The 17,223-nt window shown below is 44.7% G+C and overlaps 1 protein-coding gene across 1 annotated transcript in view; it reads left to right on the top strand.

Moving 5' to 3' along the window:
- The first annotated feature begins 1,055 nt into the window (after positions 1–1,055).
- CPZ (carboxypeptidase Z) overlaps positions 1,056–17,223 on the top strand; it is a 38,120-nt gene continuing 21,952 nt past the window's right edge. Inside the window, exons 1-4 of the mRNA XM_074821352.1 lie at positions 1,056–1,209; positions 13,317–13,340; positions 15,656–16,030; positions 16,821–17,033. Of these exons, the coding sequence (XP_074677453.1) occupies positions 1,122–1,209; positions 13,317–13,340; positions 15,656–16,030; positions 16,821–17,033 (700 nt within the window). The 5' untranslated portion in view covers positions 1,056–1,121. The remainder of the gene's footprint in view (positions 1,210–13,316; positions 13,341–15,655; positions 16,031–16,820; positions 17,034–17,223) is intronic.

Below are 17,223 nucleotides of genomic sequence, written 5' to 3'. Positions count from 1 at the left end.
GAGCCAGTGTGCTCTGACTGCAAGGACAGATTCTCTGCTCTCATGTGTAAGCAGGTATCTGTCGTCAAAGGAACATGCACTGCCTGGAAAGATAGGATGCTTTGCTCTGTTTTGGTCTATATTTTTGAAGAAAAATTCCTTTTTCTGTGATACAGGGTATTTTTTGACATGTAGATAAGAAATGAGGAGTTCACATCCTACCTAAGGCAAGCTTCTCCACCATACCTGTTGCACAGGGATAAAAACACACAATGCATATTTTGCTGAAAAAAACCAAAACCAAACCAACAAAACTAAAAAAAAAAATCAATTTAAGATAAACTTAAATAGATTTACCATCCAGTTAAAGCCTATATTTGCTGTTCTGGGATCTTATATACATTTTTGTGAAGTTTTGGGGTTTTTTTTAAGAATAGACAGAAAAGACACGTATCCCTCCAAATTTGCTTTTGTAAACTGGATCTTAAGTAAAATCCGCAGGAGGAGCATGTGGAGGGGGGATCCTGCTTGCTATTTTGTGGGTTCCCATTCTCACTGTGCTGGAGGGGATGCAGCTTGGAGTCTCGTCACTGTCATGTTGTGTTTTAAACTGGCAGTTAAGTGGGTTATGAAATACCATTCTTTGGGAGGAAAGTTGCTTTCGATTGTTTGCTTTTCTCTCTTTTGCCCCTGCTCTCTCCAGGCAGCCGCTCTCAGCTTCAGCGAGACACGCTTTAACAAAGCTCCCATGTCCCTTAGGAAAACTGCTGCGTGAAGGCTAAAGGCGTCGGACCCGTGGCTGAGGAGCAGGCAGGCGCATCCCTGCAGGAACCCCCCTTTGCTCAAACTGTTTATGAAATTGTAAACCAGGCTGCAAGAATGAGACGGTCGGGAGGCAGAGGGGAGGGGGAGCTCATTCCTCCTCCCTCTCTGTTTCAAAGCCTTTTGCTTTCCAAGCTCAAATGCTAGCTGAAATCTGACGCCTGGACTGCATATACTGTGAGATGTGGGCATGCCCTTGCAGTGCACTGATTTCCTCGGCAGCTTGGAGAGCCAGAGCCGCGCTGAGGCTCTGAGCGAGGAGCTGCTTCATCAGGCAGCGAGTGCCACATCACTGTGCTGCTTGTGCAAGGGGCTCCAGCATGGTCCTGAGGCTCCTGTTCCTCCTTGGCGGGCTGCTTAGGGCCACCGAGCCAGCGCCCCGCTGCGAAACCGGCCAGGAAACCCTAGGTAAGGCTAACCACCCCAAAAGTCCCCCTTCTTCTCTCCTTCCTTCTCCTGGAGATGAGCAGAGTAAAGGGCTCCAGCTTTGAGGCGAGAGTGGCAGGAGCTGTCAGTCTCCCCTAGAGACGAGGGGATCAGCTCTCTGGAAGTCAGCAGACTGCCAGCGATGAAACTGGGGTTGTGCTTGGGAAGCGTGGATAGGAAGGCAGGAGGTGGTGTGGCTCTGCAACAGAAAAAACAAGTCTGTGATGTAAGGGAACATAATGTTTCACCATCACTGTCTTTTAAGGCCATGTGTAGACGTGTCTTTCTGTCAATTTAGAGTTTCCAGTCAGTAGGATCCCCCTCGCTGGGGAATGCAGAGGATTTGCTCCATCTCTGGCCTTGCCTTCTAGGAATGTGTTAGGTTGCAAGAAGATGAACTTTTGACCTTCTGTGTGCTTTTCTGCTTAAGAAAAAACCACCTTCTTACATTTAGCTTTGGGTCACTTATTTCAAGTCCAAAGTATTACAAGATTTATTAGGATCTGACAGCTGTAGGGTGTGTTTTAGCTTGCTATAAGCAATATGGAATTTGTATGAGTTGATTGGCTGGAAAAGCAGATTTACCCATTAGAATAATGGTTAGGTAGGAAAATGCTTCTAAATGAATTGAAAGATTTTGGTCCGGTAACCAGCTGACTGATAAAAATATTAACAGTATCTTTCAAAAATACATGGTGTTTTTATCAAGGGGGCTTAATTCAAATTTCATTTATGTGGGGACAATGGAGAGGTGAATTCCAGTGTAGTGACAAGGTCTATTCCAGGAAAACTACTTCCAGAGGGTTCAAACTCAAAATGATTCAGAAAAATATTTATTTTATGGGAATACGGGAAGGAATAAGTTAACCTGAAACTGACCTTAATGTTACCCAAGGAAATTCAGCTATATTTCAGTGCTTAAATATAAGCCATAGACTGTAACTGGCATTGAGCTGCTACACAATGCAGTCCATGTGCTGTGTACTGCATATAATTTGAGAGTCCTGTTCCCACGAACATCAAAGTGAGGTCTACCGCAGCCTAAAGGGATTTTATTTTTGGATAAAGCTGCACAAAGAGAAGCGTTGTAGACTATTTACAGCCAATTACAGGAAGAGGCTGTGTGGTTTGCAGCATGCCTTTTCTCTGTGAGGTATGATTCTGTTCCAGCTGAGAAAAATTTTGCCATGGGGTATTAATCCTAGCAACCACAACTGTATGGTCATTGAAGGGTAACTCTGCTGTGGCAGAATTTTTTGTTTGTGTTGGCAACTGTGCTGCCTTTAGGGGAGGGCTTGAGGAAAGGCAGGTGATGGTAATACACCTTGCATGTGGTGGAACTGGACTGCTGAATATGGCCCTAGAGGGATGGCTAGTGGTAAGAAAAGTGAATTGTCAACGTCACTACATGGTGTGCAACATGAGGAAGGGGCACGCTTCACACTGAAGGGATGTTGGACCAGGGAATAAAGTAGCAGCTTAGACATTGAGAGACCTGCCAGATTTCAAAAGGGTCTTCCTTTTCTAAAGGGGAGATAAAGGTCATGTCAGGCCACATGAAAAGGAAGGGGACTGCAGTGCTGCACATGTTCACAAATAGACCTTGCAAGGGTCTCCTCTCAACATCCAGGGCAGTAGGTTATGTCTTCAGCCGTAGCAGTGGGAGTTTCTCCCCTGCTTTGGGATCCCTTGTGCAGATCTCAGTGGATCTCAGCAGCCAGACCTGCAGTGCCCTGCAGGAGGAGAGAAGGGCAGCAGGAACCAGTGCCACTGCCTGACTCCCAGCAAGGCTGGAGCTGCTTTCTGCAGGCTGCCTGGCCTTCTCCATGATATCTGCTTTGTTGTGACTCATTTGGCTTTTTTTAATAAGAAACCAAAATGAAACATGGTTTACAATACCAAGATCCTTACAAAATGCTTTGTGTTCTTCCGTTTAGAAAAATAAGGAAATCATTACTGTCATCCAGCCCCACAATACGGCACAGGCATCACATACTGTGTGGGGAGCTTTCCGAGCAGTTGGGAACCATAGCACTGAGAGGGCAGATCCCTTCTCCCCAGCCATGCCCTGTATCCCTGGGGAGCCAGTAAGTCACTGTGTCCCCCAGTGATAAGATGCTACATTGCTCCATTGTGAGGCAGCAGTTTCAGACCCTGATGAGTTTTACTGGCCTCTTGACCTCTAGTTTGGGTGAGAAAAGTACAGTTTAGCATGTTTCCCCTGAAAGGTGGACAGCCTTTGTAGAAGGAGCTAATAGCACAGGTTCCTGTTTTATCTGAGTTGTGCATGTCTCTGCTGCTGACTGATGTATTTCAGCGGTAATTAGTTAAATGCGGCACTTTTCCATCACTGACAGCAAGAATAAAAACAAAGGAGAAGCAGTCTGAAGTCACGTGCCCTGAAATACTAAAAGCAGTGACTTTCCTTGGAACTGGGGCCAGCTCCACCACTGAGATGCTGCCAGGGGTCAGGCTAAGGCTGCAAGATAACAGCAATAAAACCCTTCCTGACCACTCATATTCAAAGAGCGCCTTACAGGGGACTTCTGGAGCAGAGGTACGCCAGTGCTCAAGTGTGTGTGCGCAGCCCCCGGGCTTACGGGGCGAGCAGGGAGGCAACCCCCGAGCTCTCGCCCCGGCCCGGGTACCGCGGCCGGCCCGGGGCCGCGCCGCCTCCTGTGGTGCCACCGTGTGGGCTCCTCAGCTGGTACAGACGGCTTCGGGGAGACAGCGGGGCTGGACTGGCTTTAAAGGCAAAAGGGATGCCTGAGCCTTTTGCCAGCCCCCGCTCCCTGTCCCAGCATTTGAAAGGTGTTTCGGGTAGGTGGCATAGCGTGGCAGGTGTCACTGCTGAGGACCGGAGCTGTTTGATCGGGAGCTGTGGAGGTGGGAGAGCGGTTGGAGCGGGGCTCCCGGCGTAGCCCTGGCTGGCATGCTTGTCACCTGTGTGCCTCCTCTCCCAAGCACCTTGATGTTTCCCGTCATCCTGACTCGCTCTGCTCCTGAGCCAGACGTTGCCTCATCCTGAGGGTCTCTGAGTTTAACCACTGGAGATGGGAGGGAGTGGGGAGGTATAAGGAAGGGAGCTGGAGAGGGAAAAAACAGCAGGGTGGGAGGCAGGGACAGGTACTGTAATCCTTCTGGAGCCCAGAACAGATTTTGTGGCACTGGTTCCTCTCTAAGCTATGGCACTGAGTAATACTGATTGTCTTCTGGAAAGTTAGACTGACAGAGAAAGTGGCTTCACAAATAGATGCTATACCTTCTCCCTCTCCTTCTCTGACATTCCTATCTCCATAGCGTGCCATGGTTTTTGCTAAGTGAAAGGGAAAAAGGGAAAAGCCATTTCCTCCCATGAGCTTCATGTTGGCCCCAGCTTCATGGGACCTGAGCATATTAGTTCACCTGCTGTGGACATTTCTAATGCTTGTTTCCGGGTGAAACCCATGTCTGCGTGCACACACAGGCCGAGCCTCTCCTGCTCCTGCTGCTCTCATGCGTGTGACAGCACTGGGTGACCTGGCTGGGGTCTGCTCCTCTGCCCCAGGGCCAGTGGTGCCAGCTGGGCCCTTCATCCTGCTGTGGCTGGCACGGGCAGGCACAGACATGGAGCTTGGCCACAGTACTGCACCGTCATGTGTGGGAAAGCCCAAGCTATAGGAATCTCATCTGCTGCACCCAAGATGGATGTGTCCAAGGCTTGCCAAAACAAAAAAATGCAGAACTAGCATCTACATCATGCACAGTCACAAGTTGAGAAATTCCAGCTCTTGTAAAGCAGGTTGTCATCTCCAAGTCATGTGAGCTGCTCTGGATTCCTGCCACTGACTCTAGTATTTCTACTCAATTATTATTTTAGCAACACTGATCTTCAGCTACATTTAACATGGGAAATGGGATCAGAAACAGCCACTTATGTGGGAAAAGTAAGTTTATATTGAAAATATAATACACAGGTATATCCTTTTACTGTTGACATAGTTTATGCATTAATCTGGAGGCAAAGTGTTCTTCAGAATACTTGTTCAGACCCTTTTAAAGTATGGGTGTGTAAATACATAGAAGTCAAAACTTGAACAAAAACCTCACTGCCCTAAGGCACAGCTATGCTTTTAGCAAGACTTAGTAACACTAATGGTTGTTCCCATTTAACATTTCTAGACATTGCCTTTCCCTTCACACAGTCAACTAGTGGCTGTTTGGGGGTGCTGGCTGGCTGATAGCTACTGTGGTCCCCTTTAGGCTGCCCAGGCCCAGTGAAAGCCATCCCCTGCTCAAGCCTGGACCAAATGTTGGATAAATGTCACAGGTGCCATTGTCAGGGGGGCTGAGCATGAAAGTACCATGCAGAAATCATCTATCATGTTGTGAACATGGTGTTTGAGACTGGTGGACCACATCCTGGTCTCTTTGCCAGGCTTTTTTGACCCAGGGCTTTTATGATTGCTGAGACTTGTCTGGACAGAGTCACCCTCCCAGTTGGATGCAGCTGTCACAAATCAATGACATTTAAGGACTTAGGGTTGCTCTGCCCATTGCAGAAACAAAACTGAAATTTGAACCCCTTGTTTATGTTATTGTAACTCCATTGATTTAATTGGCACTATTTCAGTTCTACAGGGTTATAATAGGACACCCTTAGCTAGGAGATAATATGAGATTAAGGCACAGACTTAAGTCAAGGCTGCTGAATTAACTGACAATCTTTTGTAGCATAAGAATACCACATTTGGCTAAAACTCAATTAACTACAGAACCAGATACGAAGTCAATTAAAATAGTTCTCATACATCTAAACTAATGAAAAGACAGAGCTATGCTAGGAGGCTGCATAGACTGTTTGTAAAGAGGATGGAATAATGTTTTGGCAAATGTTTTGGATGGTTGTACTACCAAAGCTAAAACCTCAATTTTTCAGTCATCAATTCTCATTCAATTTCTCAGTCATCCTCTGTCCTGTGGCATTCAACAGGGTTGAACTTACTCAGAGGTAAGCTTCTGACTCTGTGGTAAACTGTTGGCCAAAGCACTTAGTACTGAATCGTTAGACAGTGGGAAATGAGCTATAGAGAGTAGAATATGGTCACAGAGTAAAGCTATGGAGGCATCACAGCTCCAGATTACCAGACTAATAAGTGTTTTCACCCTTCTCCAGTCACCGTGACAAAAATTTGATCCTTTAGATGATAGTTGTAGAGATTTCCTGACCTATTCCACCTTCTCACCCCAGCTGTTGTTTTAACACCAGCATCACCCAGATCTGAGCTGATTTCCCCTTCCTTCATGGTCCAGACATTGAGAGATGGTCTCTATATGCCTCCAGATCATCTTGGTGTACAGCGAATGCATGTTCAGTAACAGCCCAGCCACATGTGCAGCCCAGCAAGTCTTCAGCCAATCTGGAAAATGCTGGGCCATTTTGATGTCATTGTCTGTTGCATTTTATTCTCCTAATCAGTAAGTTTCCCCTCACAACTTGGAAAAGTTGTCAGTTGAGGCCAAAAAAGGGTATTTAGTGTTTTTTGTTTTGGGAATTATGCTTCTGTTGAGGATTTTCAGCTGGAAGGACTCCCTGGAGCATACTTACTGGCCAGAGACACAGCTGGGGTGATACTGGAGATCCTATCACTAGACACACGGAGTCAGGCAGTGGGGACAGACAATGCAGACAGAAATACTCTTTGTTAATTCTTTTAGGCTGCTACAACTGCAGCCCTGTTTGAGTTGCATCTGGACAATTAGAAACAAGGGAGAATTACTGGCCACCACTGAGGCTGGCTTTGAGCTGCTGCCAAGCGGCAGGTCTTGGTGTGCATCTGCACAAATTTTGACCTGTGGTCTGCAGGTTGCATGAACTCTCATCACCCATGAGAAAGCTTCACGATCTTCTTGCAGGCCCCAGAGCAGTCCTGTGAGAGAAACAGTCCTGGAAGAGCCGACTGCAGTGTCATTACTGTGGGAACACCTTCAGTAATTCAATAAAAATGGGTGTTTAACTGAATGCCGGGCAGCAGGTGGGTTAGAAAGAAGGGTGATTAATAACGAACACTGGCTTGCATCTTCCTGCTGTGATCTTGCTCTGCAAAGTGAGGGCAGATTAGGCATTAATCTCTTTCAGGTGCTTTCAGGCTTCTTTATGTGAGGGAGCTGGGCTAACACAGGGCTTGTCTCATTGCCTGTGCTCAGGCTCCTGCATACTGCTTCTAGGGTTTGCAAACACATCACTCCCCTGGGGCAGTTACAGCAATTGCTGGAGTGGAAGATTAGTAACAGGAATTCAGTCCTCTACTCACAAAAGCTTTGATATATCCAGAAAAAGGATTTAACCACGTGGACTGCTTTTTGCAATCACTCCTCTCCCCTCCCGTTTTCCTGGAATTCCTTCTCTGTGGCTGGGGATCTTCTCTACTTCTGCCCCTGCATGTATGCCTTCAATATGTATCTGCTTTCTCTCCTGGGCTTTCTGGCTGGACCATTTTTCCCCTAACCAAGCTACTCAGCTGCCTCATTCCCCTGCTCCTTTTTACTTCTCTGCTCCTCCTGGCAATTCTGATCCATTATAGGTTTCTATAACAGATCTTATCCTGCTCTTGCCCTCATGCTGTTGCCGGGAGCTGGCTCCAGAGGCAGCTGTGGTTTGCCTTTTGCAGGTGCTGTTGCAATGTTTTGCAAAATGCTACAGCCCAGGAGTGTTTGCATATTACGACTGATACTAAATTTTGTCTCTTTAGAGTTACAAGACAGATTTTCATTGCAAAGACCAACTCGATGAACTGTGTAGAACTGCAAGAAGAGTTATACTAATACAATCAGAAATTGAAATGCTTTGTTTGAAAAAGCAGAGGTTTTGACTATAAACAGACTAAAATGGATACATATGTCTTCCAGTTTTAAAACAGTATTGTAGGAAACCCAGAGAGCTGATAGGGGGTGTGCTGGTCTGTACAAGATAAATTATCTAATCTTGTTTGATCTGTCAGTCATAACAATGCAATTGTGTAAGTCTCACTGAATGATTTAGATATTTTGAATTTAAGACTGGCTCCTGGGCTTATTCCATATCCTCAAGCGCACAAGTCTCCTGTTGGCTTTGCTCTCGAAAAGGTAAGCGGCCAAGCCATGGCACTGAAAGTAGCTGTCGAGCTCTATTGTCTGTGTTAGGGTTAATCACAGCAGCTTGCTTCTTTCAGTGCTGAATCATCAAGGGGAAAAAATGTAATCTTGGCAGTAAAATATGTATGTGCTGCATTGTAGATTTTCAAGCTTGCCTTTGCAAATTAAAACCAGAAGCGTATATTATAGAGAGGGCTCAGAAAGCTTGAAATGGCTTTTCTCCTCTTCAATAAGTTATTTTATCCATAATCTTAAATAGAAGCTGTGCTACTGAAAGGACTTTTGTAGCTCTGGTGGAATAGCTAGAGTACAAAAATAAACATTAAAAATTGAAAAGGCTGTTCTGGGTCAGGAAGAAAAAGGTCTCTGTGTACCAACCTGTCTGTGGATGGGACTACGAGAGGAGGCGGCACTGTCTTCCTCTGAGCCCAGGGAAGTCTCTGGTCAGAAAATGGAAGAGGTTTAGGGTCTTTCAAGCACACAAGAAGCAGCGACTGAAGCCTGCCAAATTAATCTGGAGATCTGAGAAACCCTCTATGTATCACTGCCTGTCATTCCTCTTATAAAAAAGAGAAAGGGAGTGGCTGAACTCTTTTGGCTTTGCAGAAGCTTTGACAAAACGAGCTAAAATGGGTGGGAACAGGGATTTGCTGGTTATTTCTCTGTGCAGACCCTGACCCGTGGGTGCAGGGCTCCAGGAGCAGAGTGTGCAGCTGCATCTCGGGAGCCGGCCTTGGAGAGTTTCCTGCCGCCTGCTCTCCAGGCAGGCAAGCTCTGGCTCAGCTACGTGCATCCACACTTATTTATATAAGTACACATACTGGAGAATTATCTTTGGCCCTTGCAGAGCCGCACCCTCCAAAACATATGCAAGCATTGGCATTAGGAAACACAGGAAAAGTCCAAGCACCACATCAGCACACACACATTTAAGACTCACTACAAAGCAAGGTCTGGTATAAACCAGACCTCTTCTCTCTTGTTTTTATGTATATTAACTCCTGATAACCTGAAGACTCAAGCTGGTTCACTCCTGGGTATTTACAAGACAGAATTGTGGCTGATGTATGGATTATATGGCAGCTTGCATGGGGCTGTAGTGGGGACAGGTGTTGAGAGTTTGGGCAGAGTTGGCTTCTGAAGCAGCAGAATAAGCTGCATAGATGTCTGGCAGAGAGACAGGGAGAAAACAGCATGGTATGCTGCAAAAATGTGAGGCTTAGATCTAGGTTTAGGACCCATGAGGAAGGAGTCAGTTTTGCTGCTAGTGAATGAGTGAGTCTTGGTAGATCTGAGTTTGTGAGGTACATCCTGGGCCAAAAGTAGTGGAAAAGCTTTATCCTTTGTTGAAGAATCACCCCTGCTTATCACATGGTGAGATGAGAAACTTCAGTCGTCATGGGAAAGGTTTATATGGGTTTGGGTTCCCCATCTAAAAAAGAAATCTATCCTTTTCTGTCAGTGTCTCTGTTAATGAGTTATAGCCATGTTGCTTAATAGATTGCCTCTCCCTGTAAGTGTGGTAAAAATAACAAAGTGTAGAAACCAGGTAGCAGACAGTCTGAAACCAGAGCTGTCTTTACCTCTCCTGTGCTAACATCTACTCCTGCTCACAAAACAATCCAGTCCTCTTGTGAACCCAGCTACAGCATATGACTTAGCGAAATTTCTCATGTCTCTTCCATCAGCGATCTATTGCTTCCCAACCTCTCCTTCTGTCCAGCTGGGCAGAAAGAGGCATCTGCTAAATGCAGCAAGACTGCTGCTGCTCGGAGAGCCAGAGCAGGGGGAAGGAGCAGCACCATGCCCAGACTCCGCCTGATGCATTTTCCCTTTGGTTTCCTCTGCTTGTTCCAGCATGTTGCTAGAATACCTTTTTGCTCCAGCTGAATAAGCAGAATATTGAGACACCATTGAGAACAGGTTTGTGCCACGTATCAAACTGACTGATGGCTATAGCACTCCTGCACAGTAATAGTGCTCTGGGAGATTGTGTGTGCCTCAGTTTCATTATGTGATCAGTGCATGTTGGGGAGACAAACAAAAAGGACATTTGTAGCTTGGTCATGGAGCCAGCAAAAGGGAAATGCCTCTTACTTTTGAGGAAACATGAGCAGCTGCAGAAAGACCATTCATACTCCCCAAATGAACCCATGAAGAACTGCACTCAGCACACACAACCCTCTAGTCTAAAATAACAGCTACAATACAGTCATTTTCTTCTTCTGAGGAAAAAAAAAAAAAAAGTGTCAAATATTTCTTATCCAGCCTTCAAGGTAGCAAACATTGCTAATAACCCTGGTGATAACCAGAGATAGTGTCACTCTGCTCATTGGGGCATGGCTGAACTCAAGCCAGTCCCATCCACACCAAGTTTTCCCCTCTGTATGGAACATGTGGCTGGCTCCAGACTTGTGTCCAAGGCCTCACAAGTTGTGGGTGTGATGGCATTAGGATATAAAACTATCCAGATTCAGGGAGCTAGTGACATCCAGTTTTATCAGCAGGGTTAATTGTTGGAGCTCTTACTAACTAGATCACTCCTTTCTCTTTCCCAGCTAGCATTGTACAAAATGCTATTCCTTGATTATTCCCAGGTGTAAAACTACATGTATTATCTGGCTGAGATGCAGCTTTTTTAGAAATGCCTCAACCTTAAATAAATAACTCACTGAGGGGATTGTGCCTAACTGAGGGAAACACTGAAATCCTATAACGGAAGGTACTGTTGATGAACCAGGTATTGTATATTGCTATTAGCATAATGTACAAGCCAGGAAAGAAGTTTCTATGGATGTAATTTTTTCCAGCTTTCTGCTGATGTTGGAGATGGGCTGTTTCTGCTAGTTCTGATCCCTCATTTGCTTTATGAGGTAATGTGGATCGATGACAATTCATAATATAAAACCAGACTCATTTCCAATTAAATGTCTCCCTCCAAGATAAAATTCCAGGGTTAATTTTTTTCTCATTATAATTATTTTATTTTGGCTAAAGAGTGTGATCAACTCATTAGCAACACATATGCAGATGATTACATTTAAACAAATACGCCAGGAGTAGAAGTTTAAACTTTCCTTAGTAGGAAAAAAAAGACAAAATAATGAATTTGGCCTTTTGAGGACAAATACTCAGTTCACTGAGCAAGAAGCTAGATGCCTGCCCCCCCAGTGAGAGTTAGAAGAAATAGTAACATAGCTAGATCCCAAATACATCACAAGGAAAGCAGACCTGTTGGTGTTTAAAAAGTTTGCACATAGTGGCTTAGCTCCTATGAGGCTCTGCTGAAAACAGCTCCAATATCTTGGTAGCAATATTTTTCTTTAGCTGCCAGTATTGGAGAAGAGCAATATAGAATCATTGGCTACAGAAGGAAAAGAGGCCTCTCCTGGGTCATCAAACCACCTTCCTTCAAGATCAAGAGAGCTTTGTTTATTTGACCTAGTAAATAGAAAGCTAAGGGGATCTGATTGCTCTCTGAAAACACACGATGAAGGCATGCATCAGGGAGCACAGGGAGCTATTTAAGCTAAAGGACAATGTTGGCACAACAACACATGGTTATGAACTGGCCACGAATACTTTTAGGCAGGAAATTAAAAGGCAATTTCTAGCCATTAGAGAAGTGAGCTTTTGGAAAGCTTTCCCATGGGAGTAGCTGGGAAGGGAAATAATTAGTTTAAAGATGTTATTAAAAGGATTATAAAATGCAGTTGCTAGAGATAGAATGAAGTAGGATGGGGAAGAAATACGTTCCCTCATATCCACCAAAGGCTTAATTGCTTTACAAGAAAAGTATGCACAGTATTATGTGGGACCAATAGATTTGTTAGGGGGAGATCCATAAAGCATCTAGGTATGTACAGAAGGACTCACATGGACTTTTAGATTGAACCAGGTTACTAAAGAACTACATTTTCATTAGTGAAATTTCCTAGGCAGCTAACTTACAGTTTTTAAGCATGCCTAGAAATATTGTCAAGTTGTCAGGGCTGGGTAGCTCAATGTCTTTTTCAAACATAGGCCTGATTTCTTACACAACCACACTTCAGATTTATTGCCAAGTCCTCCCTTTTTAAAGTGGATTAAAGACTGGCTGGTCAGTGTGCTTGTCTGGCGGTGCCCTGCACCTGATCCCTGCAGTCTGTCCTGTCTTCTTATTAAACTCCATTTCCAACTCTTTGCCTGGGTGAGGGTCTCTCTTTTTTTGTGTGTGGATGGTGGTGTATGGGGCTCCAAATTCCAGTGACTGGTGTGAGACCACGGGTCAGAGGGCCTTGTGTGACTGGGGTGAAGCACCTGGAGGGACCAGAGTGCATGTGCCTTGTGTCTGTATGTCAGTGTGTGCAATTGCTAACAAACACCAAGCTGGACTAGCAGTGGACAGGACAAAAGATTTGGGATCTGGGTATTTGAGCAGCTGTGATCCTGGGCTGGATACTGAAGAGACTGAAGGGTCTCAGAATTGGCTACTGGGGGAACCAGGAGGTCCAAGTTAGCTATTGGGGAGACCACGGTGTCTGAGGCTTGGGTTACCAGCGACACCCTAGGTCTGGGCCAGCTACCAGAGAGACCAGCATGTGTGTCAGCACATGAGGCAACTGGGAGATCAGTGGATCGAGGGGCCAGCTGCTGGGTAAACTGAGCCTAGCTACTGGGATTCCAGTGTGTCTAAGCTAAGCTACTGGAGGGATCTACCTGTACCTCTTTTCCATCAATGGTCTTTCATCCTGGTTAGCCAGAAAGGGGAACAAGATGATGCTTTTGGTGCTGTTGTGTTTGCCTGTACTGTGTTTCTCTTTGTGTGTATATGTAACATGTGCCTGTTGGGAATATGTGTTTGTCCCTAGTATGGCTGGACCTCAGGTCACAGGGCTGCAGCAGCCTCTTTGGGGCTACCAGATTAGACAGTCTCTAACATGAGGGAGGTACCACGGATACCTGCCCCATAATGATTTTTTTTTGTTTGTTTGCAGGTCAATGCCAAACTGTACAGAAAGGTATGATGCCACTTTGCTCACTGTCCTTGGAGAATCTCAAAACCTTAAGTATTTCTTCATTATTTCCTAACAAGTTTTCTAATGTTGGTGCTATAGTACGTATTGTTCCTAGAGAGATGTTCTCTTTCACACAAGGTAGGATTTTGCTGCTGTGACAATGGTATTTGTTACCAGACAGAGGCATTAGCAAGAGAAGGAGGCTCAAATGTAGGCCCATTACTGTAATAGCCAGTAATTTTATGAAGAGACATCTCTCTATTACTCCCTTTTCACCTTTGAGTGGGTTGAAGGTATTACCAATATTTATCCTTCCTAAACCCTCTTAACCTGATTTCTTAAAACGCATTAGGTTTATGAGAATATATGTGTAAGCACATTTATGGGCCTGCTTCAAGTCCCAGGATAACTTTTGATTTCTGTGGGCAATTTCAGTCAAACTTCATAAAAGGGCTGCAGTTTCAGAGATATTAAAGTCTTACAAATTTTGTGGGGCCAAGCAAGGAGAGATATCTTACTGATATGTTCCCCGCTAAAGGAAAAAATCTATATGATCTCACACCTCATCAGTGAATCCATATGAAAAGGCAAGGACAAGTGAGAGAGTGATATTACAAATACACTTTATTCAGGAATCTGAGTTTTTCCTGTGTTAGACACCAGCAAATTCACACCTTGACGGGGGATTTTTCTCTCTTATGGATCCTCTGGCATTTAATAAGCTCAAACTGTATTCTTAATTTAAATCAGATAAGATTTAATTGGAGATTAAATTGAAGAGGCATGAATTTGATGGATGGAACACTCGGTGGCTAAGGAATTGGCTGGATGGTCGCACTCAAAGAGTTGCAGTCAACGGCTCAATGTCCAAGTGGAGAGCAGTGACAAGTGGCGTTCCTCAGGGGTTGGTACTGGGGCTGGTGCTGTTTAACATCTTTGTCGGTGACATGGACAGTGGGAATGAGTGCACCCTCAGTGAGTTTGCTGATGACACCAAGCTGTGTGGTGCAGTCGACAGGCTGGAGGGAAGGGATGTGCCATCCAGAGGGACCTGGACAGGCTGGAGAGGCGGGCCTGTGCAAACCTCATGAAATTCAACAAGGCCAAGTGCAAGGTCCTGCACACAGGTCAGGGCAATCGCAAGAACAAACAGGCTGGGTGGAGAATGGATTGAGAGCAGCCCTGCAGAGAAGGACTTGGGGCTGTTGGTTGATGAGAAGTTCAACATGACCTGACATGTGCACTCACAGCCCAGAAAGCCACCTGTATCCTGGGCTGCATCAAGAGAAGCATGGTCAGCAGGTTGAGGGAGGGGATTCTCCCCCTGTACTCCACTCTCCTGAGACCCCACCTGGAGTACCACATCCAGCTCTGGGACCCCCAACATAAGAAGGACATGGACCTGCCGAGCAGGTCCAGAAGAGGCCACAAAGATGATCAGAGGGCTGGGGCACCTCCCTTATGAGGACAGGCTGAGAGAGTTGGGGTCGTTTACTCTGGAGAAGAGAAGACTCCAGCAAGACCTTAAGCAGAATTCCAATACCTAAAGGGGGCCTACAAGAAAGGGACTTTTTACAAGGGCATGTAGTGATAGGGCAAGGAGTAATGGTTTTAAACTGCAAGAGGGTAGATTTATATTAAATATAAGGAAGAAATTCTTCCCTGTGAGGGTGGTGAGGCACTGGAACAGGTTGCCTAGAGAGGTTGTGGATGTCCCGTCCCTGGAAGTGTTCAAGGCCAGGTTGGACGGGGCTTTGAGCAACCTGGTCTAGTGGGAGGTGTCTCTGCTCATGGAAGGGGGGTTGGCACTAGATGATCTTTAAGGTCCCTTTCAACCCAAACCATTCTATGATTCTATGAAACAACCTTTCCTTTGGAAACCAGGCTTTATTAATTTTGGTGGTTTCCAAGCTATTTGTTAAATGAACTCCCATGTAGGCTTAGTACTCCAGTGTTTTCTGGCCAGGGATTTGCCTTTTCATTGCTGTTCCTGTATTGAATTAACAAAATAAATCTTATTTAAGGACAGTGCTTATCAATCAGATAACCCCATCAATTTGTCAGATACCATTTAAATTCTGAATGACATCTACTTGCATCAAACTCTTTTCAATCAATCTCCAGACCAAGCATACCTTCCATCATCTTTAAGTGATTTTAGACATCAGATTCATTTGAGAATATTGCAAACTGCCTCTAGTCTATCTGTGAACAAAAAAAATAAGTTAATTGAAAGTGTTATTTGTTATATTGTCTTTGAACTATTCAGAGTGTCAGTAAAGCAAGTTATTTTTCATATGTTCATCTCCTTTTCATAGCAAAATGCGTGGACATTGCCTTAAGTTCTTGTACTGATGTTGCCTATACTCAAATGATGTATCCTAATTTTCTGGATCAGAAGTCTCGAGAAGTGATTGAGTACAGCTCCGAGTACATCCTCATCAGCGTGCTGCACAACTTGCTCCAGGGAGAATGCAATCCGGACCTGAGGCTCCTGGGCTGCTCAGTACTGGCCCCGCAGTGCGAAAAGGACAAAGTTATAAAGCCCTGCAGGCATGTTTGTGAAAACCTGAAAAAAAATTGCCTCCCTGCCTTTGATGCAATAGACATGGCTTGGCCCTATTTCTTAGACTGCGACCGCTTTTTTGCTGGGGAAGAAGAAGGATGTTTTGACCCGCTGGCAAAGCTGCGAGGTAAGGAAGGAAGCTCTGCTGACACATCTCACTCATCTAGATGGGAAGGGTCTCATCTCACTCAGCTTGACATGTCTAATGCACAAAACCTCTCAACTTGTCATCTCAGCTTGTCGTCTTTATAAACACCTGTAAGGTGTGATTCATTTTGTTCCACCTATTTTAAACACTTAATTAAACTGTGCTCAAGCATCTGTTTCTCTCCCTCATATACAAAGAGCATCAAGACAGGCAGCTCAGAGCTAGATGTTTGGACTACCAGTGTGCATTTAGATAAGCCCTGCTCTGCGTGATAGCTGTCTGTATATTTGAAATATTTTATTTAAAACCTGAAACTTTAATGCACTCATAAATTCATGACTACTTGACAAACTTAACAGCTCGTTAAAATAATCTCATTAATGATTGTCACAGATTTTTGTTTGGATGAAGAAGATCCAGATAGCTGAAGACAGATGAATGTCATAAAAAATGAATTTGATTCACCAGATTCAAAGGGAAAAATCTGTACATTTTGTGACTAAAATGCGCTAAGCATGCCAAAAGCCAAATTATAACTGGAGGTTGCACAAAATATTTGTCAGTGTGCATATACATTAGTATGATTTTGCAAACAAAATATGCCACAGTAAACAGTGTAGGATGTGCTACATAGATTTAAGGTTTTGTTTGCGGCTGTATTTTCTGCAATTCTACCACTGAAAAAGGTATTTTGTAGAAAAGTTCATGCATTCATACAATCCTCTGAGCACCATGGTTTTAAACACTATGTTACAATTTTTCTTTGCAGGAGAAGTAGATGTTGAGGAAGATTTGCCTTCAGACTTGCCAGGAACTTTCATTCAGTTCAAACACCATTCATATTCCCAAATGGTGAGCATGTTGAAGAAGACTGCTTCTAAGTGCTCCCATATTGCAACAACTTACAGCATAGGTCGCAGTTTTGAAGGGAAGGATCTTTTTGTGATTGAGTTTTCAACCAAGCCTGGACACCATGAACTACGTGAGTTATATCATTGTTGATCAGGTTGCTTGAGGGAAGTGTTGACCTGGACTGGGAGCCCAGAGAGTCGTAAAGGTTCTGTGATCCCCTCACGTTAAATTAAGGTGAAATGACACCAGACAACCAGTTAAAACGTTTTGTTTGCGGTAGAAATAGCTTAAACTTGGAGAAGGATAATAAGCAATGTGGT

The sequence above is a fragment of the Strix aluco genome, chromosome 4 (assembly GCF_031877795.1).
Source record: "Strix aluco isolate bStrAlu1 chromosome 4, bStrAlu1.hap1, whole genome shotgun sequence".
Lineage (NCBI taxonomy): Eukaryota > Metazoa > Chordata > Aves > Strigiformes > Strigidae > Strix > Strix aluco.
The sequence above is the reverse complement of the archived record's forward strand: the minus strand, read 5'-3'. Positions and strand labels throughout refer to the sequence as shown.